The 19,379-nt window shown below is 56.2% G+C and overlaps 1 protein-coding gene across 4 annotated transcripts in view; it reads left to right on the forward strand.

Moving 5' to 3' along the window:
- RUNX3 (RUNX family transcription factor 3) overlaps window positions 1–19,379 on the forward strand; it is a 59,932-nt gene that overhangs the window by 24,929 nt on the left and 15,624 nt on the right. The window contains exons 1-4 of one of the 4 annotated variants that reach the window (XM_032361787.1): window positions 1,378–4,525; window positions 6,228–6,517; window positions 8,421–8,577; window positions 16,359–16,463. In XM_032361787.1, coding sequence (XP_032217678.1) covers window positions 4,366–4,525; window positions 6,228–6,517; window positions 8,421–8,577; window positions 16,359–16,463 — 712 coding nt within the window. In that variant the 5' untranslated portion in view covers window positions 1,378–4,365. Of the gene's footprint in view, window positions 1–1,377; window positions 6,518–8,420; window positions 8,578–16,358; window positions 16,464–19,379 lie in introns of those variants that run through there. The other 3 variants (XM_032361788.1, XM_032361786.1, XM_032361785.1) reach the window with 3 other exon arrangements.

A 19,379-nucleotide genomic window follows, 5' to 3' on the forward strand; every position in this document is an offset into this window, starting at 1 on the left:
GGAGGACAGATGGACAACCAGAGTCCACTTCCCTGGCTACTATGGGGCCTGCCTCCTCTCCCCTGGCTAGGCCCACGCTGAGACCACCTCTCTCCATCCTTCCCTCCTGTCTCTCTAACTCCCCAAGCTGAGTGCCCTCTCAGGAGGCTCTCCATGGGCGTTGGGGTAGAGGTCCAGGGCTGCACAAAACAGGGACCCAGTGCCACCTGAGGAGGTGGGAGGTGGGGAAAGGGGCCCCATGGACTTGGCCCCAAAGTCACAGTAAAACCTACCTGGAGGTCCACAGGAAGCCAGCTGGGTGCTTTTAGGGACCATGGAAGCTCACTCTCACCGTTCTGATAGGGATGCTGAGGACCTGAGGGAGACACACAGACTCTGGCATCTCCCCAGAGCAATGGGTGCTCAAGGTCCCATCTGGCTGTGAGGCACCGGGTACCATCAGGTGGGTCCTGGCCCAGCCCACCTGCGGGCTGAGGCAGAGTGGGTGGAGGCTGTGGGTGGCTGTCAGCCCACCCTGCTTTTGGTTGCACCATGTAGTCGCCTGGCCTTGCGAGAGCTTAGTCCCTTAGAGCTCCCTTAGAGCTCTTCCTTAGCGAAACAGGTCAAGCCTCTCCCACTTTCTTGGCCTCACTGTGGCCATCTGTATACTGGGGACCACAGCCGAGTCTACCTCCTCACAGGCAGGTTCTGAGGCCGGAGGTGAGCATGAGGCAGGTAAGCCTCAGCAGATGACCCATGCAGCCCCTTTCTGCTTCCCAACCTGGGCTGGAAGGGTCTGTTAATTTCCACACTGATGGCTATTTCACTGTGTCTATTGCGCACCCCCTCCCTCCACCGGCTCCACCACCATCGTGATCGCGAACGTTTATTAAACACTTTCACTATCTAGACATCAGTTCTCCCCAATATTTTGTTCAACCAGCGCAGCGGTGCACAATCGGGTGGTGCCTCTGATCCCCAAATTTTGCATCAGATCAGCCTTTTAACCCCACTCTGGTTCTCCCGAACCCAGAAAATATTGAGCGACATTTCTCTTTGTTTCAATGGGCATAAGGCCTACCCCACACAATTGCCGGGTGAAATGAAAGCGTGTACTAAAGCCAGAGCACAGGTCCTGGGCACGGGAACACTCCGGCAGTCCTCGCTGTAGCTGTTCTTCCGCTTTCCCCCGCCAGGGGACGGAGGCTCGGGGAGGTGTGGAAGTGCCACAGGCAGTCAGTGGCAGAGCCAGTAGCTGTGTCCTTAACCACAGCGCTCTCTCCAGCTCCCCCTCCCTCCCTTCACAGTCTGGTCCTTTCCCAAAATAAAAAAAAAGAAAAGAAAAGAAAAGAAAAGAAAGAAAGAAAGAAAGAAAGAAAGAAAGAAAGAAAGAAAGAAAAGAAAAAAGAGAGAGAAAAGAAAGAAAGAAAGAAAAAGAAAAAGAGAAAAAAAAGACCCACCCTGTAATTTGATAGGCACACTTGTCCTTCTGCACATTCAGGAGGCTTCCAGAGAGGCTGCCCGAAGGAATTCTCTGGGGTAAGGGCCCCCAACCCTGCCAGCAACAACCCCTTGACCATATTAATGTTGCTCTTCATGACCTTTTCTCACTAATTTGTGTGCGTGTGTGTGTGTGTGTGTGTGTGATAATACGTATGTATAAACTTACATACTTGAAATCGGGATGCAAGCAAGTCTAGGTTTGACTAGCAGTATTTTCTTTCCCATGGAACGGTGGGAGGTGGGCCTTAGATGTGGGGAAACACAATGTTCCTGCCCTCCTGGAGGGAGTCTTTAATCCTCTGGATTGTGAAGCAGAGCCATCAGAACCACCTCCATTCACGGAAGGGGAAACTGAGGCTCCACGGAGGGACAGAAACGTCCCACCTTAAGTTCCAGGCCACTGGGCACAGGAGGGCTTCACCAGACCGAGGGTGTGGAGGCCAGACTGGAAGAAATCATTAACTTCTAGAAGACAGTCCTGTGCTAGTAACTGGACTGGGGCTCCCATGAGACTTGGGATAGAGGGAACATGAACCTCCTTGGGGATGGAGTGGTGGCTAACAGTATCAGCTGAGGCCCAGTTCCTAGTCAAGAGAGTATATGCCTGTAGTGGGATAGGAGGTAGGGGTCAGTGGGTTTCCAGGGTGAGGGTCTAAGAGCCTAGGGGAAAGAAGTTGAATCTTCTTAAGATCCAGGCTCAGGCAGCCCCGTGATGGTAGCTGGAAAACCCTCCTGCAAGCCGGCTCTGCCTAGAGGCAGGTCACAGACAGTCCTGACCTCTCCCAGGCAGCCCCCAGGAGAACCAAGGTGGGGCAGGATAGCCATGGACTAGGCTCCAAGTCCTGGCAAGCTTTGAAGCTGAGACTTGGATATTTCACAGATGACAAGTGTGAGGCCCACAAAGAGGAAGAGACTTGCCAAGGGCCCCCAATGAGGGGTCTCCAGGCCTTATTTTTTCAGTGTGACAGCAGCGATAGCTCGCATGGATGGAGCACCCCCTGTATGCCAGGGTTTGCTAAGCACCTTACACACATTTCTGTGAGGAGGCCACAATCCTTAGCCCTACTTTCCGAATGAAATCAACAAGAGCCAAAGAGGTTTTAAGCAATGTCCCCTAGCTCATGGTAGGTGCTGGAAAAAGGAAAACAGGCAGTGGAACTGCAGATCTCAGGCCCTTCCACAACCAGTGAACTTCCTAGAAGGTTTTCCATGTCACCTATGTCCTGTGTCTGGCACACTTGGGGGATCCCCACCCCATCCCAGGCACCAGACTCTTGACGAATCAGACCTGACCTTGTAAACTCTCTGGCCTGTGGGGAGACATGCAGGCACCCTGCTACCACCAAAGCTTTTAAAGTACACCCCTAGGGGGTCACAGGCAGCCAGAGGAGGGCGCCCTGACGCAGGGTCGTTTTGACGCAGTGATCTCACTCCCAGGGAGGGGCAAAGGATGCTGGTGGGAGGAGTGGCTCCCAGGTCCTGGGAGCTGTGGGCCCCAGTTTGGGTCCTTGCTTACCCAACTCTGCGTCAAGGTACCGCCAGACCTCCTGGCTTCTTCACGCTGCTGTGGACAATGTGAGCTGCTCTTAGCTGGGAGCCATTCAAGAGAAAGTGGGAGATTGGTGCACCAGTCCACCGGAAGAGGGAAAGGACGCGTCTAGCCATAGAAAACGGGAAGGAATAGGGTATCCACGTGTCCCACGTAAGGGAGTGGGAGCTGTCCAACTGCCTCTCGAAATGGTAAAAAGAAAAACAGAAAGAGAGGTGGCCCTAGGTCTTTTGGTCAGGGATGGGGAGGAAGTAAGTTAGCCATTGGTAGAAATTGGGAATGGGCTGGCCTGCTCTTCTGTGTGTCCTCCTCTGGCCCCTCAGGACGAGGAAGGAGAGGACTGTGCATTTCTGGCAGGGAGAATGCTCTGTGGGTCCAGTGCCACAGGGCCCGTGGGGTGCCAGAGAAGCATCCGTGTCCATCAGGGCAAGTAGGGCAGCCTTTGGTCTGACACAAAGCCATAGGTTTATTCTGGCCGCGTAGATGGTGAGGAATTGTCCAGAACGTCTGCCCAGAAAGCGCAGTTCCTAGGAGGCGGCCCGTTGTGCCTAGACAAGCGACCGAAGCTGGCATACATCTGTGGGCAGGGCCTGGCCGGGCAACTCCACGGCGGGCAGAGTGCAGGCGCCAACTAGCGGTGGCTCCCGAAACTGCTCCCCGCCCGGAGGGCCCGGGCGACCGCAGGCTGGAGCCCCAAGCGTCCCCCGGTTCCCGCGCCCACACGCCCACACGCAGTGAGTACCCTCCGGAGGGCTGGAGCCACGCCGGATCCTGTGCCAGGTGCCGAGACCCACAGGAACCGCATTTTCAGGATGTCCGTTTGTGAACCCACCGTAGGATGAGGGAGAAATCAGGCGGAGGGGCAAGTAAGGGCACGGGTGCAAACCGAAACCACTAGACCAATCGAATTTACAAACCTCTGATACAGCGGGTCCTGGCCCTACAGCCGCTCCAGGGCCACACGGGTCGCCCCCACCCCCACCCCGGCCCTGGGCCGTACCTGGCCACAACTTGGTGGGCCTTTTGGCGGGAAGCTCCCAGAGATCCGACGCGCCAACGCCCCGGTACCTCGTTTTTTTTCTGGTTCCGCCGCTACTGCCTCCCCGTATGGGAGAGTGCAAGGGCCGTGGCCCCGGCGATCTGCAACTCCGAGATGCAGGCTCTCTAAATAGATCCCATAGGGTCCTTCGGTGTCCCCGCCTTAGAAATGGCCCGAGGGGCTGACGTGAGGCGACGACAGGGTCAGGGACCAGCTCTCCAGGTGGTCGAGGTTGTGCCGGAGCCTCTCCGCCCTGCAGCGCACGCGGGTCTTGAATTCGTTCCGCAACGACGAAATGGCGCGCACTGGGCCGGGGTCAGATCCCGGCTGCGATCTGGCGGCCACTTTCGGATTCTATCCTTCTTCGCTTCCGAGGCTTGGAATTTGTTGCACTGCACCTGTCAAGCGCCGAGAACAACGAATACTCAGCCCCGTCTCCAGACGGCCGAGACTCGGTACGCCTTCGTCGGTTCCCTGCACTCGAGGGAGCACCTTTGGGGCGTTAATCCAGAATGAATGGGGGCTTGATCTTTGCAGTTCCCCTCCCCGCTGCAGCTTGTCCTTAGGCCCGCTCGTTTGGCCTACGAGGCGGGAGAGGCCAGGGTTGCCTGCCATGAAGCCCCGGGAGTCGATGGGTCGCGCGGGCGGGAGGGAGAGAGGTCTGCGTCCCTGTGGCGCGGCCGTAGCACACCACCCGGTAAGACGGAGGCGCAGGCCCTCGGGGGACCGGTGCGCATCCACGCGGAGGAAGAATTGCCTCCTCTGGAAGCCGGGGCCCTTGGCTTGGCAGCCATCCCCTCGTTCTCCGCACGCTTGTCTTCCTGCCGTGGACTCGCGACCTCTTGCGTGATGCGAGACCATGGCTATATGCGCGGGGCAAAAATCAGGGGGGAACACTCGCGTTTTCCAGGCTCCATCGTGTTTTTCAAAGAATCACGGGCCGCCACAACGAAGGACGACGAAGCGAGGCCTGCTCGGTCCTGAAAGTTGCTTTGGGGGGAGCGGAGAGGAACGGGGTTTGTCACCGCCAAGCCAGATTCCAGACCCCCCCACCTCCCGCCGCCCAGGACACCCGTCTGTCCCTGGTCGGCAACCGGGCCAACGAGGCCGGGCCCAAAGCCGCGCTGCGCTGGGAGCTGCAGAGGCAGCTGGTGGTCGTGGAATCTCGTGTGCGGTGGAAGCCCTTGGGCCGAAATAATTTGCGGGACTGCGGGGGACGCCGGGCGCGGGGTGAAAAACCTCTTGGGGTCGGCTCCCCGCTCGATGTCACCGGCCTTGGAGCCCCCACGTCCCGCAGCAGAGAGTACAGGCATCAGAGGCCGAAAGCAGCCGGAGCGGGGAAGGCCCAGCTACCGGCAGTGGGGAAAGGGCGCGAGAAGGGAAGCTGCGGCCCCCGAGTCAGGGAGCCGCCGCCCAAGAGGCAGCCGCCCAGGAGCCTTCTGGAGGGCCCGGGCGTTTTAACCAAATTTTTAGCATTGACCCCGGGGCCCCCGAACTTTCGAGGAGCTCTGGGCTAACGCGCCGGGCCCCCTGACCCCGGCGTCCTCCCCGGGGCGGGGCCTTCCGCCCCTCCCCGTTGGGCGGCCTTCGGCGGTCCCCGTTCCTCCCCCACGAGCGCGGCCGAGGTGCCGGCGATGGGGCTCCGATTGGCTGCGCGACGCGTCGCTCGGGCCGGCCCCGCCCCCGTGGGCCCCCGGTTACTAACCCGGCGCGGGCCGGCCCGGCGCCGCCACTCGATTCTCGAGGATTTGTTCTGGGCTGCGGCCGCGCAGACGGTGGGGCGGCCGCAAGAGCGGGCTGCGGGGGCGAGAGGCGGCGGCGGCGGCACAGCCCGCGCGGGCCCCGCGGCGGCCGAGCCAGACGTCCCGCAGCGAGGGGCGGCCGCAAGCCGGGCCGCGAGCCCAGGATGCGGGACTAGCGGGCAGGGCTGCGCGCGGCCGTCGGGGCTGCGAGGCCTCTCGCTGCGGGCGGGCCCCCGGCGGGGCGTCCCCGGGCGCCGCCCCCTGCGCCCTGAGGCCGCGGCCCGGCTGCTTCTGCTTTCCCGCTTCTCGCGGCAGCGGCGGCCGAGGAGGCGCCCGCGCCGGCCACCCCCGGGGGAGCCGCGCCGCCGCCGCCCGCCCGGCGCCCTGACGGCCGCTGTTATGCGTATTCCTGTAGACCCGAGCACCAGCCGCCGCTTCACACCTCCCTCCACGGCCTTCCCCTGCGGCGGCGGCGGCGGCGGCGGCGGCGGCAGCGGCGGCGGCAAGATGGGCGAGAACAGCGGCGCGCTGAGCGCGCAGGCGGCCGTGGGGCCGGGCGGGCGCGCCCGGCCGGAGGTGCGCTCGATGGTGGACGTGCTGGCGGACCACGCGGGCGAGCTCGTGCGCACCGACAGCCCCAACTTCCTCTGCTCCGTGCTGCCCTCGCACTGGCGCTGCAACAAGACGCTGCCCGTCGCGTTCAAGGTGAGTGCGGGGCCGGGGGCGGGCGGACGCCGGCCCTGGCGATCCGGGCGTCTCAGCTGCAGGACCCACGGGCCCCGGGGCCCCGGCCGGGGAAGGCAGGGGAAAGTGCCCGCTGCCTCGCCGCGAGAACCCAGCGGCCGGGCCCAGAGCGCTTTCGGTCTTCCTGCGCGCTCCGCCAGGGGACTTCGGTGTTCCCCCTCAGATGCACCCGGCATAGATGGCTTTCGGGGCGGGGGGCGGGGGTTGCCCCCTCCACCTTCGGGGAGCCCGGCTGAAAGACGCTGATGAGGAAACGGGCGGATGGGGGCTTCGCTCCTCCCCAGTCGGGATCCCTCCGACACAGCCTTGCGGGCAAAGGGGAAGAAGAGCCCCGGGACCAGGGCGAGGCCCCGGAGGTGGGGTGCGGAGGGTGGATAGGGCCTAACCTCCCCTGCCAGCACCCCTCCTCCTGCACCGCTTCAGATACACTTCCTGCTCACACCCTCCACCTCTGGCTTCTGAAATTTTACACCGGGCGACTCTAGGACTGAGAAGGGGGGCACCGAACCCTAAACGTTTGCGGCAGGAATCCCGAACGCCCGGGCAAAAATGGGGGGGCGCTCCCACCCCTGGCACCCCCCAGTCATTCAGAGGATCTTTTTCTCTTTGCTAGGGAGTAGGCGACTGTTTCATTTTCATTTTTTTAAGGGGGCAGCGAGATGAAACGAAAACGCCTTGGTTTTCCCCTAAACCTCTCACAGCTGCCGTGAGAAAGGGCAGGGCAGGAAGGGCCAGTGGCTGGGGGTGGCGAGTGCGCGAGGTGGCTGGAAACAGCGGCTCCTGGCAGCTGAGGCCGTCCTTGCTCCCATTAAGACGACTCCAAATTGGGGGAAAAAAAAAAAAAAAAAAAAGGATGAGTGGCTCTTGGAGGTCTCCCGGGTGACATCTTAAAATGCCAGTGGGGAAACTCTCCCGGGGAGGAGGGGGAGGGGGAGGCCCGTGTGACTTTAATCCTCAGATCGGAGGTTTTACTGTCACTTGGAGCTTAAAAGGAATCTTTGAAATTAAAAGAAGACAGGATGTTGACAGGAAATCTGGCCTTTTTAATCAGACCCCAAACATTTTCTCCTTGAAATTTTTACCATCTGGATCCCTAGTCCTTGCACACGGTGGCCACGTTTAAATGGCTGTGACTACATTTGCAGCGTGATTCCTTTTCAAAAGGCATCTGCCTCTGCCCGCTGCTTGGGGTGAGGGGTGGGGGAGATCATATTAGGGGGGCATCTCCTCCCCCAGCATGCAGTTCCCAGCAGGTGCATTCTCCTATTGAAAGCCCCTCTTTCTCTTTAAAGGGGTTTTCTGTACAACCCCTCTCAAAACACCGGTTTGTTTTACATTTTGCATTTTCCCTGCATAACGAATTCAGTCTCTGCAGAGGCCGGCAGACTGGGCCGGGGCCACATTTCAGGGCCGAATTTTATACCCCAAAGGGCTCTAGTTTTAATTCAGCATGGGGAGCCCGTCCTGTTATTATTGTTGTTGATATTATTTTTACTTAGGGACGTGGTTGCTAGGAGCGCGTTGATTCCTCTTTTGCTCAGGCCCAAGGAAAGAGGGGAACTGCACCCCACGCCACAGTGATCGAGCTCATTCACAGCTCTCACGCAGATTTCATTGCAAGGATAATTTCTTAGGACATGACTTAACCAGTTGAGCTAGGATTTGGGTGTGGAAGGTGGAGATTTCGGCTTCTTGTTTTTGTTTTTTTTTGGGGGGGGTGTCCGTTGGGGTTTAGCCTTTTCTCCGTCTGCTTTTGAGAAATCCTGCAGTGCACCTGGGACATAGGGGAGCTGCCTGGCCCCTCCCCGCCTCTCCCTGGCCTCCCCTACCCTTCTAAGCTGTCCCCCTACCCCTGTGCCTTCAGGTGGTGGCGCTGGGGGACGTGCCCGATGGAACAGTGGTGACCGTGATGGCTGGCAATGATGAGAATTACTCTGCGGAGTTGCGTAATGCCTCGGCGGTCATGAAGAACCAGGTGGCCAGGTTCAACGACCTTCGCTTCGTGGGCCGCAGTGGGCGAGGTGAGCTGCAGGGAGTCTGCGCACCCTGACACCAGCAATGGCAGAGGTCTAGGAAGGAAGCTGAGAGCAAGCCCTTCGGGTCCCAAATGGGAGCCCCAGAAACAAGTGCCCAGGCCCGGCTTGGTCTCAGACAGCGGTTTGGAGCCCCATGGGAGTGTCACAAAACCCTTTGAGGATGCGGGTCCTTGGCCAGAAAAAGACACAATTGGCTTCCAGCTTCTGGGGTTTACTAACTCTTGTAGCTGTCCGTGTCACCCCTCTTTCCCGATGGTTGAATGTTCTGGCCTCATAAAAGACACTAGGAAGAGATCACGGATTAAGGAGGACCTCGTAGGTCTTCTGTGGCAAGAGGGCTTAGCAGCAGGCTTAGACGAATGGCTGGTCTGCGGGGGCCCAAGCACCCTAGCCACTCTCCCCACGGGGCTGGGATCTCCCCAAGCTTCAAGTTTTGAGCCAGCCGAGGCTGCCTCTCCCCAGCTGTGGTCTCCCCAAGTCACAGTTTCCCCAGCTGTGGTCTCCCCAAGTCACAGTTTCCCCAGCCCTGTGAGCCTTAAGGTGGTTTAGGAGAGACACGAATGCAATGCGGGGAAAGCCTGCAGGCTGCCACCCTCCCCCCACCCCGCTCCGAAGCCCCGAGTGCCCCCCTGCCTGTGTGATTGGCCTCTGGCAATAGGAAGGAAGGCAGGACCAGCCCGCCTGCTGTGGCTCCTGCCCCAGGGCTCTCCGGTGGGAGGCTGCTGGGACCCGAAACCCATCATCACTTCTGGGTGGAGAAGCCCTAGAAACCCTGCCCCAGCGAAATGGAGGCTCAAGGACTTGCTGGCCCTTTAAGACCAGCCTGCTGAAAAGCGGGGAGTGCCCAGTCGCAAGACCCAGCCTGCCCCCCCAGTTGGGTTAAGAAAGTACGCTAGGCTCCCTCTGCCCCCAGCCTCCACAGAGGCTGAGGCAGAATTGTACTTTTCATCACCAATAAACAAGACCTTCTCAAGGTTTTCGTTTGCTCCCAGCCGACAGCCCTGCTCAGCAGTGGGCATCTGGGCACCATTTTTCCCTCTCCAGCCGTTCAATGTATACATACAAATGTCAAACATATTTTGACTTTTCAGCATTAATTAAAACCAGGGCATTATTTGCATGTAATAACTGTTTACTTGTTACTTTTTATGAAACTGAAATAGTTTACATTCTTTCAAACATTTCCTGTTCCTGTTGGCTCCCTTCCCCACGCACAGATTTCTTTCAAACGTTGCCCTTAACTGGTTGCAGGTTGATGGATGGAAAATGTTTGCTTTTATGAATTAAGCTTTCATTGCTGCTCCTAATTAGTCTCCAAGCCCCTTTTGTCATCCCCAATCTCTCCAGCCTTTTGCAACTTAATCCCAGCTGCAACCCTGAGTGGAGAGTCACTGGCCACCGGTTGGTGGCTGGCAGGGATGCAGCTTGAATTTGGGGCGGTGGCCAGGTGTGCAGGCCAGGTGGCATGAGGATATGGAGGGTTGGGGGGAGTAGGGAGGCCCGCCCGCCCTAGCTGCAGCCCCTGAAGGAACAGGCAGAGGGGAGGTCCATCCCGGGAGCCCAGCGAAGCATCAGGAACATGGAACCTCACTCCCTGTCCTGGGAGGTGAGATTGAGAAAGAGAAGACACGGTGATCCCAAGTGACCAAGGGCATGGCTGGCTGGCTGGCTGGCTGGCCTTTTTGCTGCGTAAAGTGATTTCTTTGTGGCATTTATGCCCACGGACCTGCACTCACCCTGCAGGACTTTGGGGGAGAGAAGTGGGTTTGCAAATCACCCTTTAGCTGGTGCGCTTGAAGCAGGCGAGGCTGAGGCTGGGGTTATGGCTCTGGAGGACGCAGGAGGCCATTTATAAATCATTCTCACAGCCCTTCTCCCATCAGTCTCCCTGGTCCTGGGCGGGGGCAGGAAGGGGCCTGAGCGGGAGTTCCAATACCTGGGGACTTGAGCAGACTCTCAGACCTCAGAGTCTGACAGTATTGAACAACGTGGACTCGACAACCAGCCTAGCTGGATTCAGTCCTAACTCCGCCGGTGACTTGCTGGATGACATGAGGCAAATGGTTAAACCTGTCTGTGCCTTAGTTTTCCCAGCTGTATAAGGGGGCAATAAGGACCCCTCTCTCCCGAGGTTTTATAAGGATTAAGGAAATTGGCCCCGGTGTATCACTTGGCACGTATTGAGAGGTGGACACGGGTTACAGATTTTGTTACATCGAATGCCTATGACTGGAGATCTTTGAAGTTCCTTTGAGTGGTATAGTCACTGATTCTGTGATTATGGTGCGGTTTGGGCGGGGGCGGGGGAAACCCAGAAGGTGTGAATTGTGGAGTGGGAGAAGTGGAGGCGGCTGGCAGTGAGAAGGAGGGCACAGGGGTCCTGTGGCTCTCAGCAGCCTGTCCGCTGTGCCCCTGCTGCCCACTGGGAAATTCCCACCGAGAGGACAAATCAGTGATTGACCCGGACAGTGGGGCGCTTCGAGAGTTGAGACAGGTTGGAGTTTGGGACCCGGAGCCATTCCCTGGCCCTCGGACTTCTGCCAAGATCGAGAAGCCAGACGGAAACTTCTGTTTGTTTCCTTGCCTCGTATTCCTTGATGGTGTCTTAATTCCAGGAAGATAGGTTTCCATGGAGGACATAGACACCACCACCACAGAGCCCTCATGATAAGCCTGAAGATGGGAAAGAAAGAAGGGAGGGAAAGAAACCAAGTCACTGGTGTGTCCTGCAGTGATTAGGGCCGAGATTCCCACTCTTCTTACAACAAATACTATATAACGCACTTTTCATTGTCCTACAATGATACGTGTAACTAATGGAATGTACCTACTTATATGCAGTTTCAAAATCCATAGAAGTCCATAGCTTTCATGGAGAAAAAAAAAAGTGATTTGTGATAAAATATTCATCTGAATATATAAATGTGGGGTGAGACCACCTTGTGGTGAGTGGGAGGTTGGCCAGCCAGCAGAAGCCCCGGGAGCGCCGCGGCAGACCACCAGCCTGGGCGTGCAGGACTCAAGAGTCCACTGCCTTCAAAGACATGGTTTTCTGAAGGGGCGAACAGTGCTTGGCAAAGTTCTGAACAAAATTTCGGGGGGGGGGTGGGAAAAACTGTCTTCCATCCTGGAAAATTCAACAGATACTAAAAGTGTGCAAAAAACTTGGTTTTATGTTATGTAAAGCTGAGTTAGGCTCATGGCTCGGAGAATCTTTGTAACAGGTGTTTCACACACAGGAGGAATGACTGCCTGGGTGCCCTGTACCCAGCTGGACCCATGCCTCCTCCGCTCCTCTCCACCCCCCCCCCCACACCCCCTACACCCCTCTGGAGGACCACATGCCACAAATTCCCAAAATGTCCTCTAGGAGGCAGCCTAGGTGAACATGAAAACAGCGGGAGCTCCTGAACAGTCATTAGCTGTTTGAAAAGAAATGCTAGTAGGTAGAGGGAGATTTGAGGAGAGATGTGTGGGTCTGGCTTATAGATTTCTTGACCAATGTCCAGAAAACCCAGAGGTCCCCTGAGATGTGTTCCTCCTATCCATGAGGCTCCCATGATGGGGTTTTCTGACATGAGAACCCGGGCTGAGGGGAACAGGGACTGGCCCAGAGCCACACTGCCAGACCTGGTTGTACGTGCTGATTGGTCCAGGGGCCCACGAGATTGTCTGGAGTCACCCAAGTCCCCGAGGGGTAGCTGTTTCCAGACTGGGACTTCTCCCCTCTGGCCAGGACCAGTCCCCGGAGTGCCTTGGTTAGCAGTTCCTAGACTTCTGGCTGATGGCAGGTCTGCCTGAGGTTCCTGCATGAAGTCCTCCACCTTCTCCATCATCACAGCTTCCTGCCCCGAGACGGGGTGAGGTGGGAGGAGGCGTTCACCAGCAGGCAAAGAGAGAGAGCTGAGGGGCTCTCAGGGAGACAGCTTCCCCCCAACTCGTTCTGGGGACCCCTGCTTCCCATGGTACCTGATACACACCCCTCCCTTCCACTCTTGTTCCCAGGTCCCAGCCCCTGCCTTTTGTCCTCCGCCCTCCCTCTCTTTGGGCACCGGGGAGGGGTGGTGCCAGGCCTGGAAAGCAGGAGGAAGCTGTGGAGGAGGGCTGATGACCTCAGGGGTAGTTTGTGGTTTGCTGCCTGGTGAGAGTGGAGGCCTCTCACTGCCCAGGAGCGGGTCCTTAGTATGGGGCTGAGGCGGGGGTGGGGGGGCTGCTGGGGGGGAGGCGGGGGACTCCAGCACATTCTAACCTTTCTGGCCCTGCCTAGATACTGTTGTACTGTTGACCTGGATGACTCATTGCCCCTCTGTGAGTCTCAGTGTTCTCATCTGTACAATGGACACAGTTGTCTCTCCCTTAATGATTTTAACAAACATTTCTTGAGCACCTACTATGTGCCAGATGCTGTCCTAAGGGTTAGGACACAGCAGTGAACAAGACAGAAGTTCTGGTGCCCAGGGAGTTTACCATCTAGTAGAGGGAGACAGAAAATAAGTAAAGGAATTGCCAAAAATAATTAGCATGATGGGGGAAGTTGGAGCAAGTAGGGAGAGAGCAGGAGGGTCCCTGATGTTTCACACTGAGCTTCTTAACCTTTTTTTTTTTTACCCCATGGGTCAACTTGACAGTTTCGGAATAATGTGTTTTAAAGAATAAATGAAATACAAAGGATTACAATGGAAACCAATTATAATAAAACACAGTTAGCAAAATGTCTAAAAAAATTGGGATAAATGTGCTCTTTTATTAGTGTTTTAAATAATAAGATGTGGCAATGGGTCTGATGACGACCATGATTTTGAAGTTGTGACGAGCATAAAAGATATTTAGAGAAATTTGCAATGTCTGTAATGTGATATGTAAATATCTGTGACGTCTGTTGGTGACAAGGTCACAGGGACTTCTGTAATACCTCTGTGGTTTGTTGCCCATGGCCATACTTGAAGGAGATACTAAATTGCAGCCAGAGGTTAGAGACAACATAGCCGTCTTTTTTTTTTTCCTGTCCCTGTTCACAGGGCCCACTTAATCCTAAGAAGGAGCCCCAGATGCCAAGTTTAAAATGCCTGCTTTAGATAAAGTGGCCAGAGAGGGCTTCACCGAGGAGGTGACTTTTCAGTAGAGACCCGAGGGAAATGAGGGAGACACAGGAGCACTTAAGTAATTGGGGCCCATCTGACTTGGCACCCTGCAGTGTCTACACAGTGATAGGGAGTCTGGCAGGGGAGGAAAAAGTCCAGGAGAAAAATGACCAAAGAGAGGGGAAGGCAGATCCCAGGAAGGGGAGGTGGGCCCTGCCTCGAATTTCCCTAGACCTTATACACTTTGGTTTCCAGAAACCATGGGAAGTGCCCCCTGTAGTCTGCGAGTGAGGGATTCGATCTCCTCTGATCCAGGACTCCAGGGGCAGGGGCTGTACATTTCCATCCCTGCCTTCAGTGGGCTGGCTCAGGAAGATTCTTCCAGAAAGGCCCCACTTTGGCCCAGTTTGAGTCACGCCTCAATTTAAACCACCCCATTTATACACCAGTTCTTCGGTGTCTCAGAAGAAACCCTGGGGTTCCGTGGTGCGGTCCTGGAAGCCTGGCTGGTTTACTTTCGTTCTGGATTTTCCTGTTTCTGGGGCTCGAGTTTTCACATGATCACCGTATCCAGCCTGGCAAGGAGAACCACAAGCTATCCTTCCCTGCCCTGAGTTTTCATCTCCCGCTGGTAAAAGGGGGGTAGCAAGACTGCCTGCCCGCCTTGGAGAGTTGCCAGAGTGCAGGGACTGGATTCCTGTGCTGTCCCTTTGCGGGTAGCCTCCCTTAGTTGCCCGCCCTGGGTGGGCACAGGTGCACTGGGCCGCAGGCCCCTGCCCTTAGGGAGTCCCTGATTGATAACTGAGGTCCAGAGATAGGGATGCTCGGAGGCAGAGAAGGAGGAGGCCAAGCTTAGAGGAGATGGGCGAAGCCCTCACCCCAGCCTCCCCGATCTCATACGGTGGGGGGGACTTGATGCTGATAGAGAAGAGGGCCGGAGAGAGGGACGACTCCTCCTTCAGTGAAGCTGCTGGGAGAATTGGGTTGCCCTTATCTTTACCTTCTACCAAACCCACCAGTTAAACCCCCAGAAGAATCAAGGAATTAAAGGTGGAAGGTAGCGAGAACGCTGTTTATCGAAGGTAAACCTTTATCGGCTTGTTACAGTTCAGGTGGGGAGCGCTGCCCAAACATGAAACACTAGGAGAAATCACCAACAGGGGCAAGAGCTGAAAATGCCATACAGCTCGGTGTCAGAAGGCAGAATGTGAAGCTGAGAAGCTGGTTGCACAGCTGATTTCCAAACGGAACTAAAACGCGAATGAGGAAAAAAATAAATAAATAAATAAAACACGACTGAGGAAAGCATGAAGGAACCTGAAGTGATCATTTGTGTTGGGTTTGGGACAGACCATAAGCAGATAAAAAGTTTCAATCTTCCTAGGCACGGCAGAGAGGCAGACTGAAGTCAGGAGTGTGATAGGCGGCTGTGCTGCTGTGCTGGGCTGGGGGGCGGGGGTGGCTCGCTGCAGTCACAGTCACGGTGACTCTCTCCGAGGCTCTGTCCGCTCACTGGAGCGATCAATGCCCCTGAATGCATCCCAGCCCTCTGATGCAACGAAATCACTCACCACTTCTTGGAATCTATTCTGAGGAAATAAGCAGAGATGGAGGCAAAGATTTTTGTAAACAAAAGGTCATTTTCGTTTTATTTTAAATAGTAAAAAAAAAAAGAAAATTATTATTTTAAAAGTTTTTCCTCTCAGGAATTTTGAATGGAGACTTTGGAGCCAAATGTCTATCTAAAAATAGAACAGAGCTCTGGAAATAACAGTTGCGTCTACAAATGAAATGCCGGCAGCTCCCCAGTCAGCGCTCTCCCAGCCCCCAACCCCCCAACCAGGAGTCAGCCAGGAGGAGGCTGCAGGGCCCGTGCCCCAGGGAGGAAGGAGGCAGATAAAGAAAAGACGAGGCTTCTGTGGGTTGAAGTATTTTGCAGCATTAAAATGAAGTTTATGAAGGGTTTTTAATGACACCAGAAAGTGCTTACGATGTGAGGTTAAATGAAGAAAAACACAACCAGGGTATAAATATACGTATTTTGGAGTCCTTGCCACTCTGTAAACATACATACCCACCCAAAAGGGACTAGAGCCAAAAACACCCAAATGCTAACAGTGTTTATCTCTGGGTTAGTGGAACTGTAGGTAATTTTTCTGTGCTCCCCTCCAGTTTTTTATAAAGTCATAATTACTTTCAGGAAAAGAAAATAGTATTTTTTTAAAAGATTTTATTTATTTGTTGGAAAGCAAGAAAGCATGAGCAGGAGTTGGGGGACAGACGGAGGGAGAGGGAGAAGCAGACTCCCCGCTGAGCAGGGAGCCTAACCCAGGACCCCAGGATCATGATCTGAGCCAAAGGCAGATTTTTAACAGACTGAGCCACCCAGGTGCCCCCCCAAATCTGTATTTTTATGCATATTTTTATAAATATACTTCAACGCTCCCCACTCCAAAATCATGAAGGTCTCTGGGTAGAAGGAATGGCACAAAGGCAGGGAAGCAGGGAGGATGATGCCAGACCTCCAAGGCCTTGAATGCCAAGGCCAACAGCTAGACCTTCACCTAGAGCCCCATCTGCTGCCAGGTTCAAAGGAGAGAGATCTGCCCCTTCTGGAAGGGAGAACAGAGTATTGTTCATCGCTCCAGGTGCCAACCTTCTGCGTTTATTCTCCACTCCCCCCAGGGAAGAGTTTCACACTGACCATCACCGTGTTCACCAACCCCACCCAAGTGGCCACCTACCACCGAGCCATCAAGGTGACCGTGGATGGACCCCGAGAACCCAGACGTAAGTGCCAAAGTCACTAAGCCCCCTGGGTGGGGGAGAAGAGCCCCGTGTGGGTGGGAGTGGGGGTCGGGGAGAGCAGCAGCCAAGGTCAGACAGATGGCACTGGATGCCTGGAGAATTCGCGCGTGGGATTGCAGTCCTGGGCTCCACATCCCAAAACACACCAGCAACACCTGACCCTCTGTGCTTAGCTCTGGACTCCTGGAGGCCAGCAAGGGTGCTGGGAGGGCAAAAGGCAGAATTAGCCTGGCGCCCTTCCCTGAGGAACGCCTGCCCGTGGAAGGGTGCGCAGATGGACAGTTAGAGGAGTATGGACTTGCAGTTTGCGTCTGTTGAGGAAAGGGTTCAGGGAAGGAACAGGCTTCAGATAGGGTATTTGTGAGGGGGGCCAGGCCAGGTTTGCGCTGCTCCACTCCAGCTTCCTCTGCCAGCGGCTGAGGGAGGGAGCCATCAAAAACAGGAGCTGGTCTGGCTGCGAGGCCGGATCCCCTCCTTGGAAACTTTCTCTGGATCTGTTACGTGACTTAAGTCACACAGAGCCCAGGCACTCTGACCCCAAAACCCATACTCAGGAATGCAAATTGATTCTGCAAATATTTATTGAGCACCTACTATGTGCAGGGAGTCCTGATGTGTGTGTTTTAGCATCAGAGTTGTGTTTCATTGCTTCTGCCTGCTGAAGGACCTGGAGTTTGCAGATTTACATCAGAGAAATTGGAGAGTGGGGCGGTTGCCGCAGAGTGGGCCAGAGGCTTGCATTCCATGAATGAATGAATGAATGAATGAATGAAACTGAGAACCAGCTGGCCCTCTCTGGACTGGCTGCTTTCCGACCAGCATGTTTGCCTGGACCGCCCCCAGATTTGCAGCGTGCTCAGTGTGGGGTATGGAAAGTGGCCCTGACTTTCTCTTTGTGATAGTGGCCCTTTGCAGTTCAGAAAACCCTCTCGCATTCATTATCTCGTGGGATCCTTGTGAGAGCAGAGTCAAACAGTCACCCTAGTTCGAGTGAGGAGAGAATCTAGGCCAGGGGATGTTGAGAACCTGCCAGGGCCTCCCATGGTCTGCTGAGAGGTGCCCTGTCTTCCCAGAGACAGTCTTGGATTTCCATTCTAAGCTGGGTGGACTTGGGGCAGGAAGACATAATGGGGACCTGAGCCCAGGAAGCTCTGAACAGGGGTGTGGCTATGCCAGGGTGTCATCAGTTTGGGCCACCCAGGCCTGCCCGGTGGGCTGGCCCCTTCCTTCTTGGGAATCGGGCTGGCTTGGCTCCCCATCTATCCAATTCCTGGTTCCATTCCAGGGACTGGCCACCTAGGAAGGGCATAATGCTCGGCCTAGTGGCCCGGGATGACTCCCTGTAGGCTCTCAGGGCACACCTTCCAACCTCCTGAGCTCCTGCATCTGGCCATGAGGCTCGCAGGCTGACATCTGCTCCGGCCATATTCCTGTTAGGATTGGCCTTGGGTGGATCCATGCCCCTGGCCTTGGGCTCCATGGCCTTGGACAACCCATGTGTTCTTTTTGGCCTCAGTTTTGTTATCTGTGAACTGGGTGGGTGATCCCAAGAGTCCCAAGAGTCTCAGGTGGTGATGGTTGGGAAGCCCTTGTGAGTTACAGGCCTCCATGGTGCAGAGAACAAGTTCTGAGTCAGCCGGCCTGGCTGAAGGACCCCAGGCAAGTTACTGGCATCTCTGGGCCTCCACCCCTCCTCCCAGAAGTGGGGTGATGCCCCCCACGCTGCAGGCCTAGAGATCAGTGACAGCATGTGGCTAGCATCTGGCTGTGGCAGAGGGAGGATCCGGGTGAGTCACTGGATCTACGGTGTCCTGTTATCCCCAGTACCTGACCGCTGCCATGCGTTCCCACCACCACCACCACCACCATTCGGGGACGGTGACCCTCTCTGGGTCAGCAGCAGCGTGGCTGCTGAGAAACCTAAGCCATGGCCTTAGAGGGGTAATGGAGGTGACATGCCAGTCTGTCTCCAGGGGCAGAATCAGGGCAGATGGGAGCCACGGTTGGGCTCCGTGTGTTGATGCCGCCCTTAGCAGCCACTCCACAAAGCAGCCGGTCCATGGAGGCCTGCGAGCTGGGGATCCTGGAGCTTGCTAGGAACGTTCCCTTGGGGCCCAGCAATGCCTGAAACCCCTCAGGGCCTCCACGTCCAGCCCTGCTCGGCCCAGAGCTGCCCACCCTCCCCCTGGAGGCCCCTGGATGAGGAGAGAGACTCAGGTCTGCCTTTGAGAGCCCCTAGTTCGAATCCTCTGCCTGCTCTTCTCTCCCCGGGTCCCCCAGACCTGAGACAGCCCTTCTGGGCAGTGAGCTGAGGAAGGAAGGGGTGACACAAGACAAAGCAGCAGAGGCCAGAGGGAGATGAGGCAGCAAGAGGAAGGAAAGGAAGCTGGGCCAGGAGATAGCCTGGAGTCGGAGGCTAGGCTGGCTCTGTGTGCTGAGGTGGTTGGCGCCCGTTGGCCTGGACTTGGGTCAGACCCATGTGTTTAAAGAGACTTGTTCAAACAAAATCTTAGCAGAAGCTGATTTCTAGAAAAGAGCCGCCATTGGGTGGGGTGGTGGGGAGCAGTTCTCCAGGCCGCCCGTCCCGAGGCCCTGCGTTTCTCCTGCCCCTCACTGCCCACCCAGGCCTGCAGGTCAGGTCTCACCAGCACCCTGGCTTCTAACCCTGACCTGGACTTTAGTGTGTGACCTTGGACAAATCCTCTTCCTTTCTGGGCCTCTCTTTCCCCACCTATACGAGGTAAGAGACCAGCTCAACACTGCTGGTTGCTAGACGTTCCCCATGCATCAGGCCTGGTGCAAAGTCCCTGCTAACAGGTCCTCAGTCACCCCAGGAGGGGATAGGGCAGGATACAGAGCCCCTTGCTCAAGTGTGAGCTTCAATGCCCCCCCCCAGGG

The sequence above is a fragment of the Mustela erminea genome, chromosome 10, assembly GCF_009829155.1.
Source record: "Mustela erminea isolate mMusErm1 chromosome 10, mMusErm1.Pri, whole genome shotgun sequence".
NCBI lineage: Eukaryota > Metazoa > Chordata > Mammalia > Carnivora > Mustelidae > Mustela > Mustela erminea.